Source organism: Sebastes fasciatus, chromosome 23, assembly GCF_043250625.1.
Source record: "Sebastes fasciatus isolate fSebFas1 chromosome 23, fSebFas1.pri, whole genome shotgun sequence".
NCBI classification, from domain to species: Eukaryota; Metazoa; Chordata; class Actinopteri; order Perciformes; family Sebastidae; genus Sebastes; species Sebastes fasciatus.
This window is the reverse complement of record NC_133817.1, coordinates 21,398,538-21,412,611: the sequence shown is the minus strand read 5'-3', so window position 1 is coordinate 21,412,611 and position 14,074 is coordinate 21,398,538. Positions and strand designations below refer to the sequence as shown.

Sequence of the window (14,074 nt, the reverse complement as noted above, 5' to 3'; positions counted from 1 at the left end):
ATTTCTGTAACTCTCAATGAGACTTCTGCACCTGTTGACAGGTATGTTGGCCCACTCCTCGTGAGCAAACTGCTCCAGCTGTCTCAGATTTGAAGGGTGCCTTCTCCAGACTGCATGTTTCAGCTCCTTCCACAGATGTTCAATAGGATTTAGATCAGGGCTCATAGAAGGCCACTTCAGAACAGTCCAATGTTTTGTTCTTAGCCATTATTGGGTGTTTTTAGCTGTGTTTTGGGTCATTATCCTGTTTGAGGACCCATGACCTGCAACTGAGACCAAGCTTTCTGACACTGGGCAGCACATTTTGCTCCAGAATGCCTTGATAGTCTTGAGATTTCATTGCACCCTGCACAGATTCAAGACACCCTGTGCCAGATGCAACAAAGCAGCCCCATAACATAACCGAGCCTCCTCCATGTTTCACATTAGGTACAGTGTTTTTTTCTTTGGATGCTTCATTTTTGCGTCTGTGAACATAGAGCTGATGTGACTAGCCAAAAAGCTCCAGTTTTGTCTCATCTGTCCAAAGGACATTCTCCCAGAAGCTTTGTGGCTTGTCAATATGCATTTTGGAAAATTCCAGTCTCGCTTTTTTATGATTTGGTGTCCTCCTCGGTTGTCTTCCATTAAGTCCACTTTGGCTCAAACAGTGACGGATGGTGCGATCTGACACTGATGTACCTTGACCTTGGAGTTCACCTCTAATCTCTTTGGAAGTTGTTCTGGGCTCTTTGGTTACCATTCGTATTATCCGTCTCTTCAATATGTCATCAATTTTCCCCTTGCGGCCACGTCCGGGGAGGTAGGCTACAGTCCCATGGACCTTAAACTTCTGAATAATATGTGCAGCTGTAGTCACAGGAACATCAAGCTGCTTGGAGATGGTCTTATAGCCTTTACCTTTAACATGAAGGTCTATAATGTTCTTTCTGATCTCCTGAGACAACTCTCTCCTTAGCTTTCTGTGGTCCATGTTCAGTGTGGTACACACCATGATGCCAAACAGCACAGTGACTACTTTTCACCCTTTAAATAGGCAGACTGACTGATTACAAGTTTGAAGATACCTGTGATGCTAATTACAGGACACACCTTAGTTTAATATGTCCCTATGGTCACATTATTTTACATCTTTTCTAGGGGTACCATCATTTTTGTCCTGGCCAGTTTCATTAGTTTGTTTTTTAAAATGATTCTGTTGAACCACAATTCAAAAACAATAGCTGATTTTCATTAGTTAATTTTCAGTAAATTTTTATTTATTATTACTTTTGTCAGTTTCAAGTTATTTCAGTGACCATTGTGGGTTTTTCTCTCTTTAACAGAACGTTACCAACAACTTTGCCTACGTCTGTATATATATATATATTGATTTAAAAGTCAATTTTTTTTTTTACGTCCTGCGTCTAAACTTTTCTTGTCTGCTTACAAATATGTTGTTTTATTTGAAAAAGGCCACTCGAACAGGAGAAAATTCTGCATTTGATGGGGAGTATATTCTGCCGCTCGTTTATACACATTTAGTATGACTTGATGTGTTCAATAATATTATACATAACAAATTTAAATTAATAGACATTCTGACAGGAAGTTATGAAATCTAGGTAGAATTTTGAATGGTGATGACTAAATGTTCCATCTTTTTTTAGTATAATTATTCTTGCAAGAGCCGCCATATTGTGGAAACACATTTCCTCCAGAAAAAAAAAACTGTTGAAAAGTTAGTAATGATTAAAAAAATGTTTTACTTTAAAATCAAAGTTATGAGATACTTAATAGTAAGGGATTTTTTTTACACATTTTGAGTCATAATTTGGACTCAGTTATTATTTTGAAAAGTGATTTACTTTATTTAAATCTTCTAATTTTCTCCCAGTACGTCTACGTATGATAATTTTGATTTAAAAACTCATTATTTTGGCTTTTCATGTTTCTAACATTTCAACTATTTGTTCCATACATTCGAAACGTAAACATTTGTGGCTTAATATTTCAGAGTTTTAACTTTGTATCCCATAATGTTTTTTTTTTTTTTTTTACGTTTATGATCTTCCATAAAAAAAATAGAAATGCTTTTAAATCAAAATTATGAAAATTTAAAAATGTAGTTATGGTAGTAATTTTAAGTACTTGTAAACCGAAATTATGAGATGAAAATTTTAAGTTATAAGTAAAAAAAAAAAATAGATTTTTTTAACAGTAGGTAAAACATTTTTATTTATGTCATAATTTTGATTTGAGAATTTGATTTTAGAAAATTCAATTTTGACTATTGTGTTCCCAACATTTCATCTATTTTTTTTCCCATACATTCCAAATGTAAACATTTTGATTAATATTTCATAGTTTTGACCTAATATGTCAGAATTTTTACTTTTTCATGTTCCCAACATTTCATCTATTTTCCCCCCACATTTATCAAACGTCAAATTTTGACTTTGTATTTCAGAATTTTGACTTAATAATAATAATAATTTTTAATTTTGTGTTTATTTTGATAGTAATGATCTTCCATACATTTGTCTTGCTCAAACCTCCTAACTGGTGAAGTGTTTTTCTTTCATATGTATTGTTCATGTTGAGCCTCTTTAATTATTGATGAAGCTGCTGACATAAACAGGGATTTTTATCTAAAATAAAGGGTTTTTAAATTGGAATAAAGATCTTTTTATGTACATATAAATGTGATTTATTTTGTAGTGCTGATAAACCGTCTGATTTTGGGATGCAGGCTCCATCAGGCTCCATCCCTCCATCCTCTCCTCCATCCCTCCATCCCTCCTCCCCCCTTCCAGAGGACAAAGACTAAAATGGGTCAGACTCTGGAGAGGAGCAGCACATCTTCCGCACCAGCCATCATGTAATAATATAGTTCATCCTCCTGGAGACACAGACTGATGCTGAAGCTGCTGCTGGCGGGATTTAGCTTTAACATATATCATTATATTAATAATGATAACAATATGTCGCCTGAAGAGACGGTTTTATTGAACGCTCGCTGGCTCATATTCTACATTTAAAGCTGAATCTCTGAATCGTGCCACCAGTTGTTTTTTATCAGCATGTCCTCTCGGGATGCTGAAGCTTCTTACTGGGACTGAACTGTTTTTTATTGGGATCTTTAACTGGTTTACTGGTTCCAGTCAAACACCGACTCATCAGGCTGCTGACTGACCGACGGAGGGACGATGGATGCGGCTCCGAGTTAATCTGCGTCCTCGGTGAAAATACAGGTACAACCGTGGAGGGGAGATGCTGCTTTGTGTCCCAGTTTAGGCTCCATTATCCGGTCACATTAGCACCATTAATACCAGTACAGAGACCTGTTAGTACGGCAGGTGGTTCATAGAATAACCCAGTTACACAAAGTCTGTTAAATAGCTTCCTGTTATGAAGCTATTTAACAGACTTTAGCTGTGTTTTACTGCCATGTTGGCTTATTTACGTCGCTTTAAGCTTTAAGCTAGCAGCTCACATCGTCAGACTGCGTCCAGTTTGAGAAGCGTTTTTTTATGGAAGCTCATTTCTGCCAATACCATTAAAAAAGATAAGATGGTGTACGTCATTATAATGAGAAACTATATCCAAATAATAATATAGTATTTCAAAAATAATGAGTTAAACTAAGTTAAACTTTGGTAAATCCAAACTAATGTAACTGTTTCTTGGTTCGGACACTTTTTGGCTAACATAAAATTACACTTTAACCATTAATATAAGCGTGTTATGAGGCTATTTAACAGACTGTACTGTGCTTTACTGCGATGTTTAAAAACTAGCTTATTAACGTCGATTTAGGCCAGCAGCTCACATCGTCAGACTGGTGTCCAGTTAGCATAGCTTTTTTTTTATGGAAGCCCATCATCATCAACATCATCCATCATCTGCAACCGCTTATCCCGTTAGGGGGGGGGGGGGGCTGGAGCCGATCCTAGCTGACATTGGGCGAAGGCGGGGTACACCCTGGACAGGTCTCCAGACTATCACAGGGCTGACACATAGAGACATGTCATAGAGACATGTCATAGAGACAGACAACCATTCACACTCACATTCACACCTACAGGCAATTTAGAGTCAACAATGAACCTAACCTGCATGTCTTTGGACTGTGGGAGGAAACCGGAGTACCCGGAGAAAACCCACGCTAACACGGGGAGAACATTCAAACTCCACACAGAAGGGCCCCAAGCTGGATTCAAACCTGTGGCCCTCTTGCTGTGAGGCACCAGTGCCAACCACTGCACCACCGTGCAGCCCTTTTATGGAAGCCTATAAAAAAAAAAAGATCCAGTACGTAATTTTATTATATATTATAATGAGAGACTTTCTCGAAATAATTACTTAAAATCCCCAAATAATATCTTAGTATCTCAAAATAATGAGTTAAACTAAGGGAACTGTTTCCTGGTTCAGACACTTTTTGGCTAACATTCTCTGAAACTACTAATAGAAATGATCGTGTAATGTTTTAAGTTAATCTAATACTGTAAAACTAATGTCTAACATCTTACCTTTCTAACCGAATATCGTTTTACTTTAGCTTTGTCTTTACCAGAGTTGACAAAATGACGCTAACACCAGTGAATTAGCCATGCGCCTCCCTTGGCCTGGTTCAGACACCATTATCTCTTTGCTGTAAACCTAAACAGTCTGAGATAATATCATACATTAATTCATTTTATAAACTTTTGACAAGCTAGCTAGCAGCTAGCACTAGCCATAGCTGTTTATTGCCAGCAGTTGATAGAAAACTATCTAGCTAGCTAGTGGCTATATAGCTATTTATAGCTAGCAATTTGACAAGTTCGGAAAGCAATGTCCCAGTCGCAGTCACTTCCACACAGTGAGGCATACAGCTTATTAATTAAACACTGGTATCAGATCGGTACTCGTTATCGGACGGGTATCGGTATCGGGGCAGAAAAAGTCATCCCTACTTGAGTTAAGATATTCTACTGTTTTGTTCTCATTTTACAGTCTTTTTTGTGTCTTATTCTATTTAATTATATGATTTTGTATTACATTTTATGTAACTGAAGTGCAGAATTGTTTTATTTTTCTCATGCAAAGCACTTTGTAAAGTTTGTTATTGTTTGTATTATTAAAAAGAACTTTGACACTCCAAACTCTGGTTAAAATAAAGGTCATAATTCGTCATGTTTCTGTAATCAGAGTTTCAATAGGAAGCTCCAGACTTGGAGACACACCTGGTTCCTAACCTGTCTGATAGTGGGTCAGATAGCAGCAGCTGTAAAGGAGATAAGGTGAAATAATACCTCTCTGTCCCTCACAGGAGACGGGTTAAAGTCCTGTTCTGTGGACTGTGGACCCAGAGATCCACTGAGCATCTGATGGAGGACGGTTCACGCTGTCGGCCCGGTGAGTTTCTGCTCTGAATACAACATATTGTTATATCTGACAGCTAAAAACTAATTATAACGTGTCCATCTCCATCAATAAAACCTCACTGACCTCATTCACTTTCAGTAGAAATCTAAAAAAGGAAGCTACTTCACCACCTCCTGAAGGAGAAATGTCCATTTATAGATTTCTATTTTTACTCCACAGATTGATTTTTTCTAATTTAGTCCTCGTTTTTGTTCTGCTGAGACAGATCTGGGACTCAGGGACAGAAAGAAGAAGACGTTGTCGTGTCACAAACAGTAGAAACTGTCACTGAGGGTTTTAAAGAGGAAGTCCAACAAAGTGTTCAGACTTTAAAAACTTGTAGAAACTCAGTAAATCAGACTTTATTTCTGTCTTACATGTAGGGGTTCATTTAGTTTAGTTTAGTTTAGTTTTTTACTTTAAATAATCAGTATCAAATTACGTTTTCCTCCCACCAACTATCCAAGGAAATATGTTAATTTAAGAGGTTTTATTTCCTTATTTCAAATGGAAACGCTCACTCAGCTGTTAGCAAAAAGTAAGCTAATCGAAGCTAATCAATCAGGTTATGACTAATGTGAGCACTAGCACTAGCTGAGTCAACGTTAGCTGTGATCAGTTTGGAAATAACTGAAAGAAGTGGGGTTGTATGTATACTCCGTGTTCTAAAAGGTAAAATTACTGTGTTTTTTTTTTGGTGTCTGGTGGCTTTGAAGAGAGCAATTTAACGGCTTCAGTTCCCCGTCAGAAAGGGCTGTCTGATGGTGAGGTAAAGGGCTGTCTGATGGTGAGGTAAAGGGCTGTCTGACGGCGAGGTAAAGGGCTGTCTGATGGTGAGGTAAAGGGCTGTATGATGGTGAGGTAAAGGGCTGTCTGATGATGAGGTAAAGGGCTGTCTGACGGCGAGGTAAAGGGCTGTTTGATGGTGAGGTAAAGGGCTCTCTGATGGTTAGGTAAAGGGCTGTCTGACGGTGAGGTAAAGGGCTGTCTGATGGTGAGGTAAAGTCTGGTGGCCTTGAAGAGAGATATAACGGCTTCAGTTCCCCGTCAGAAAGGGCTGTCTTATGGCGAGGTAAAGGGCTGTCTGACGGCGAGGTAAAAGGCTGTCTGATGGCGAGGTAAAAGGCTGTCTGATGGCGAGGTAAAGGGCTGTCTGACGGCGAGGTAAAGGGCTGTCTGATGGTGAGGTAAAGGGCTGTATGATGGTGAGGTAAAGGGCTGTCTGATGGTGAGGTAAAGGGCTGTCTGACGGCGAGGTAAAGGGCTGTTTGATGGTGAGGTAAAGGGCTCTCTGATGGTGAGGTAAAGGGCTGTCTGACGGTGAGGTAAAGGGCTGTCTGATGGTGAGGTAAAGTCTGGTGGCCTTGAAGAGAGATATAACGGCTTCAGTTCCCCGTCAGAAAGGGCTGTCTTATGGCGAGGTAAAGGGCTGTCTGACGGCGAGGTAAAAGGCTGTCTGATGGCGAGGTAAAAGGCTGTCTGATGGCGAGGTAAAGGGCTGTCTGACAGCGAGGTAAAGGGCTGTCTGATGGCGAGGTTAAGCGTCTGTGGACGGGAGCAGCAGAAAAACGCATTTTAGACACCTAAAAATATCAGTTGAAGTGTTTCACTATATTTAGAATATTTTCACCGCTTTACCTCGCCATCAGACAGCCCTTTCTGATGGGGAACTGAAGCTGTTATATCGCTCTCTTCAAAGCCACCAGACTCCATTCACAAAACCAGTGATTTTACCTCTCAGATGAGGGGAGTTGCTGGTCTACCGCTGCATCCATCGGTTAGTTAGTTTGTGTTATTGTGAGACTTTCTGATCTGAACTAACGTGGCGTCCACAGCGTTATAGTCCATCCAGCTGTCGTCTTTTTCATGGCATATATCCAGAACATCCTGGTACGTTAGGATGGATCACAAGGTGCTGAAAAAATCCTGCAGTAATGAGTTATATTTTTTTTGTATTTTGGGTGAACAAACCCTTTAAAGACGGTGTTAAATGAAAGGTGAATAACTCTCAGTGTTTCCTGTGTTTCAGAACACTAGTGTGGATCTCTGCTCTCTTCTGGACTCTGAGGCGTTTCTGATCACCGACCGTAGATCTGCTGCAGCCATGACTCCTTCAGCGCCCACGCCACCCTCATCATGGACGCTCAGGCTGCCTGTTGCCACGGTGCTGCTGCTGCTGCTGATGATGACATCACTTCCTGTGTCGGCTGTGGAACCAGAGACGTGTTTCTCCCGACAACACCAGAGCGCCATCGTGAACGTCAGACAGGCGTTGAACCGGCCGACGACGGCCATGGACACTCGGGTGGTCCGCTCAGAGAGGGACTGTGTCCTCGCCTGCTGCTCAGAGGAGGTCAAACCAGGTGAGATGGACTGAGACCTTTGACCTCCAGGGTCACCACAGGTCTGGGTTCAGGGACCATGAACCCTGAGAGCCATGAGGGGTCTCTGAGTACACTATGTGGATTTGTCCTCTTCTGATAGAGCTAGGCTAGCAGTTTCCCTGTCAACAGTATTTGTGCTAAGCTACACTAAATGTGTCCTTGAATAACACCAGTTAGATACAAGCTTTTGGCTTCATCACAAAGTTGTGTTAAATATAAATAAACATCATCATATATAATAACTCTTTGAATACAGCTGACGAGTTCCTCCATCTTTGTTTCTGTGTTTGTGAAGGAGCCAAGTGCAACATGGCGGTGTTCAACGCCAACAAGAACGCCGGCGATGATAACTGCTTCCTGTTCCACTGTCAGACGGAGCAGGACTGTCCTCTAATGAAGGCTCAGGACGGCATCAACACCTACGACATCTACAAAGGTAACTTCACCTGCAGCCTCAGTCAGTCAGTCAGAGACAAAGCTAGGCTAACGTTATGGGGTTTCATTTTACAAGACACCGGTAGATTTATTATGCAGTATTAGCCGACGTTTAGTTAGCATCAGTTGGCATAACATTAGCTAGCCTGTCTTTGTCCGGATGAATATGAAATTGGCAGAGATCCTTCCCACCCTGAGCGTGACGTAAGAGCAAAATGGCCGCCGTATGAATATGGTCTATTGCAGTGCATCACCATCTCTGCAGCTCTACGGAGCTTTTTTGCCTCTTTTAGCTGCTTTTTTTGTGGGGGGGTTTTCCAGCACATTTCCTGTCTGGTTCAGTCTCAGTTGTTTTCTGATAAGAAGCTGTAGCCACAGTACAGCAGAGAGACCCAATAGAGACTAGCTGGTGAACATAGTGGAGCATTTAGCAACTAAAGAGAGATATTTCCCTCAGGAGGTGGTGGAGACCAAAACTAGAGCTAAAAGAGAAAGAAACACAAAGACTCCTGATGAATCATGTTCAACATCAGCTGCTTTATAACATGATAATATTTCTTCTTCACAGGTTTGATTCATCCGACCACAGTGAGACCTGTCACCATGACGACCACCACAGAACAAACCACCTCCACCATCACCACCATGCCAGCGCCGACTACACCAACAACCACTCAACCAACCACCACTACAACCACCACACAAAGTACAACAACACCACCGGCCACCACAACAACCACGACACCAACCACGACACCGACCACAACACCAACCACCACCACAACCACCACGCAGGCTCCCGCCACCACAACAGCACCTCCACCCATCATCATCATCGCCACGATGCCTCCGGTAACTGCAGCACCCACCTCCACCTCCACCATCACTGCTACAACCACTACAACAACTACAACTACAGCTACTACCACAACTACCACAGCAGCTACTTCAACTACTTCTACTACCAGCACCACCACCAAAAAGCCAAACAAAACCAGTAAAAAGCTAAATAAAACCGCCAAGAAAGTGAAGCCTCATTCCGTCAGCACCACCACATCCTCTTTGCCGCCGCAGAGCTCCACTACATCACTTCCTGTTGTAACCGCCAACAAAGAGGCTGCACCAAGAACTACTGAAAAACCACATCCCAACACTGAAACTACCACCACTACTACTACTACTACTACTACTACTACAACTCCCACTACTACCACCACTACTACTACTACTCCTACTACTACCACCACTAGTACAACTACCACTACTCCTACTACTACTACTCCTCCTACTACTACAACTCCTTCTCCTACTACTACAACTCCTTCTCCTACTACTACAACCACTACTACCACCACCACCGATTTGGCCACCGCGAGGACGACTCCACCAGCGAGTCTGGTCATCGTCCCCAAAGACGCCGTCCAGTTGGACCACGCCCTCCAGTCCGACCACGCCCTCCAGAACTCGGCGCGGGGGGCGTTGAAGAGCGGCGTGGTGGCGTTCATGGTGCTGGGGCTCGCCGTGCTCACGCTGGCTCTGGCTGTCGGCGGCCGCAAGGCGATGGAGTCCTTTGACAGACGCCATTACACGAGACTGGAGCTCAATGATCTCCACTACGAGGTGTGAGGCGTTTTTATGACGGAAGCTCAGAAGGACAATTAGCAAGACTTCAAATTAGTTAATTTAAGATTGTTAACGTTCACCTGCTGATATTTTAATTTCACTCACAGTAATGGAATGTCTACGTCACTAAAGAGGCGTTATACCGTGATATACTCGATCCTGATTGGCCAAAGGGTGTGCATTATTTAGAAATAACTACACAGCTCTGGCAGAGTGTCCTCAGTTTATTTACCTTTATATACTTGTATTTATTGCTCTGAAATATGAGTAAATAAGACTTTAATCTTTGGCGTGGTATAAGAAGGATAATGCACTCAGACCTGTGCGGTTATTAATAGTAATGCACTGTGAAGACGAACCTTCTGTAGAATCTGCATCTTGAGTTATTTCTTAATAGGAGTTCTCTTCTCAGATTATAAAGCCTCTGGATTATCTGAAAAATACATCGTCACAAAGCTCAAAACTGTTTTTGTTGAACAGTTTTGGAGATTTGTGGTTCTTCATGGACAGCGCCGATATATACTGTATATTACACAGCTTTGTTGAATACTCGATTCTGATTGGTCAATCACGGCATTTTACGGTCTGTTATTTCTTTATAATATATATTTCTATATATTATATAGACGCAGTTCTGATGTCGGACTCTGGAGGACCATTTTTGTGTAAGTAGCCGTGTAACAAGCGGGATAATGTACAGTTAGCGGGTTATTGTTGTGAAATAAACCGGCTCGCTGTACATTATCTCTTACATACTGTGTGAATATTGTGATACAGTAAATTTAAAGGCACCAGACGGAGATACTCCACCTGTGTTTGGCTATTCCAAAAAAATGCAACACCAGACAACATCATCACAATGATGCAAAAATTACATAAAAATCCCCATAAATCTGTCCTGATCTTTGATTCTCAACATTTTGACTTTTGTCTCGTTATTTTATTATATTTGTCCTCACAATTCAGACTTTTTATCAAATTCTCATGTTAATTTTTGAGGACTGTGTTGCTGCCAACATGACAGAAAGAATATTTGCTCAGTTTAGACATATTTACCAAATTATTCTGTTTTAACAAACTGGAGATTCATGGTTTTTCATGGACAGATATAATTTTATATGGATATACTGGGTGAATATTTAGATACAGTAAATTTAAAGGCACAAGACGGAGATACTCTGTCTGTGTTGGGCTAATCCAAAAAAATGCAACACATGACAAATCAAGAAACATAAAAAATTAAGCAAAAATTACATAACAATCACCATAAATCTGTCCTGATCTTTGATTCTTAACATTTTGACTTTTGTCTAATGTCATTTTATAACATTTGTTGTCACAAGATTAATCCTCTTCTGAATTGCAATTTTCTCAAATTTTTGCCTTTTGTTTCAGAATTATGACCGTTTTCCTTAAACGATACCTAAACTTAAAACAAAAACTTCTGAAAAGAAAACAATCATAAAATTTGAAGAAAAAAAAAATTCTGAGGAAAAATTATTTTTTCTTTAAATGTAATTTTCAAATTCATTTTTGATGATGTAATCTGACTTCTTGTTCATTTTCTTTGTCCAACTTTGAGGCTTTTTTCCCTCAAAATTCAGATAATTTCTCAAAATTCTCGAGTTAATCCTTGAAGTCTGAGTTTATTTTCAGAATTTTTACTCTTTTTTTTATTTAATCTGATAATCCAGATTGTGAGGTTTATGGTTTTAACATGTTTTTACAGAATTTTCTCAGATTTTTGCATTCTTAAAACTCTGCTATCGTTTATTTAAAATAGTCAAACTCTCAAAGATTGTGTTGCTGCCGACATGACAGAAAGAATATTTGCTCAGTTTCTTGTTATAACATGAAAAGTTTCTTGTTTTAACGAGATATTTTTAATTTTATTATGACATATTTACCAAATTATGTTTTAACAATCAGTTTTTGTTGTTACATCACAATATGTTCCCGGTATTACACAAAATCAACATATTGTGAATCAACATCTATGTTGTTAAAATGAGAAAAAGATCCAGAATAGTGAATGAGAGAAGTTTCTTTGTTTGAAATCTTTTTCATTTTATTATGACATATTTACCAAATTATTCAGTTTTAACAAGCGTTTTTTGTTGTTATACCACAATATCTTCTTGTTATTACACAAAATCAACAAGTTGTTATACAGAAACTTTCATGTTGTTAAAATGAGAAAACAAGAAAATAATAAATGAGAAACTTTTCTCGTTTTAATGAGAAAATGTATTTTGTGTCATAACGAGTAAGTTTTGTGCTAAACACAAATAAATGATATGTTATAATAATAATTCATAATGAGAAAACGTCATAACATGAAAATATCTGGTTATAACGTGAGTGATTTAAAACAAGAAACTTTTCATGTTGTAATGTAAAACTGAGTTTTCTGGTTTTAATCACATCCGGACTTTTATTTATTTATTGATTCATGTTGAGAGAGACTTTAACCCTTTTTAACCTCCTGATGAGTTGATTGATTTCTGGTTGACTGGAGAGAAACGGAAGAACAAACAGCAATATTTTTATTCCCTGAATCTCAGGAAGCCTCTGAAGTCGATGTAGAGAAACTCTGGACGTACGAGTGGACTCAGATTTTGTACATTGGGCCTTGTGGTCTCGAGGCCTTCGTCTTCTTCTTCTTCTTCTTCTTCTTCTTCTTCTTCTTCTTCTTCTTCTTCTTCTTCTTCTTCTTCCTCTTCTTCTTGTTCTTCTTCTTGTTCTTCTTCTTTTTCTTCTTCTTGGCCATGGGGTTATTAATAATTAACCCTTTGTGTATCAGACCTGCATGTCTTTTTACTCCCACATGCTTCAGCCATACGAGGCCGTGATGCTTCTCACTCTCACTGTGTTGTTTTGTATTCTGTCCACATTTCTCTCGTTTCTCACGTGGATAAAGATTTGAAAACGATGGATGCAACTCTTTGGAAATCGATGCACTACTGTATCCTGTGTTTTTTGATAAATATGATATGCTTCTTTTTGAGATTGTTTTTCATAAGTAAGAGTACACTGGCCGCGCACTATTTTCCTATAATAAGAACATTTGTAGCGTGAGGTGAGCAGCAGGTGGCAGCAGCAGCCTGAAGAAGCTCCTGAGACTGAAGCTGCACTCTTTGTTTTCACCTCTCTTGCTTTGGTTAATATCATCGATGGTACTTTTGGTCGTGTTTCGTGAAGTGATGCTTTTGCATAAGTTGGAATTTGATGTTTTGTTCTTGTAAGGATTAAAAAAAAATTGATTTTTGAACGTGTTGTCGTTGTTTTACTGATGATAAAATACTAAATACTGTGATTCAGTTTCTGAGGGCGTAAAAAGAGCATTTTTATTGTTTTTATGACTCATATTTCATAAAACGTGGAGACAGGTGACTAAGATTTACTAACTTATGAATGTGTTTGTTGATCAGTGGTACAGAAGATGATTGATGACCATGTAAAGAGAAAACTTTTACATTTTGAGATTAATCTCTGAATTTACTTTCAAGTTAAAATTCAGACAAATCTGGGTATTGACTTGTTTTGTCATAAGTTAGACTTTTCTTTTGAATTGCGACCGTTTTCCTTGAAATTTTGACTTTTTTAAGACGATACCTAATCTTAAAAAAAAAAAACTTATCACAAATCAATCAAATAAAATAAAACAATCACAAAATTTGACTAAAAAAATTCTGAGGAAAACTTTTTCTTTAAATGTAATTTTCAATTTTTTTTTTTTTTTTTTGCCTTTATACCTCGAAATTCTGATTCCTTCTCAAAATTCTCATGTAAATCCTTGAAGTTTGACTTTATTTCCAGAACTTTTACTCTTTTTTTAAATTTTAATCTGATAATCCAGATTTGGGGGTTTTCTGGTTTTCACCAGACTGAGTTTTTGGTTTTAACATGTTTTTCAGACTTTTCTCTCAGATTTTTGCTTTCTTAAAACTCTGCTACCATTAATTGAAAATACAGTAAAGATGTTTTTTATTTCACAAATTGTCTATTAATGGCTGTATTTTTATTGAGATGTTTGTTTCAATCACAACATTTTTATCCAAAACTTGGACTTTGACTGGAACTTTAAATGTAATCTACTAAATTCTGATTTTATAATGTCATTATTCTGACTTTTTGTTTCATAATATTACTTGGACTTAATTCTAATTAAACGTCCTCTCAGGATTGTCATAATTCAGAGTGTAATATGGAACTCTGGATGGTGATGTTTCATATATGTG

At 38.8% G+C, this 14,074-nt stretch overlaps 1 protein-coding gene across 1 annotated transcript; it reads left to right on the top strand.

Annotated features, from left to right (window-relative positions):
- Positions 1–1,423: 1,423 nt before the first annotated feature.
- mansc1 (MANSC domain containing 1) lies at positions 1,424–13,098 on the top strand. Its single transcript, XM_074625747.1, has 5 exons — positions 1,424–3,233; positions 5,297–5,382; positions 7,421–7,754; positions 8,071–8,211; positions 8,779–13,098. The coding sequence occupies exons 3-5, from the start codon at positions 7,496–7,498 to the stop codon at positions 9,834–9,836; spliced, it is 1,458 nt and encodes a 485-aa protein (XP_074481848.1). The 5' UTR covers positions 1,424–3,233; positions 5,297–5,382; positions 7,421–7,495; the 3' UTR covers positions 9,837–13,098.
- Positions 13,099–14,074: the final 976 nt, after the last annotated feature.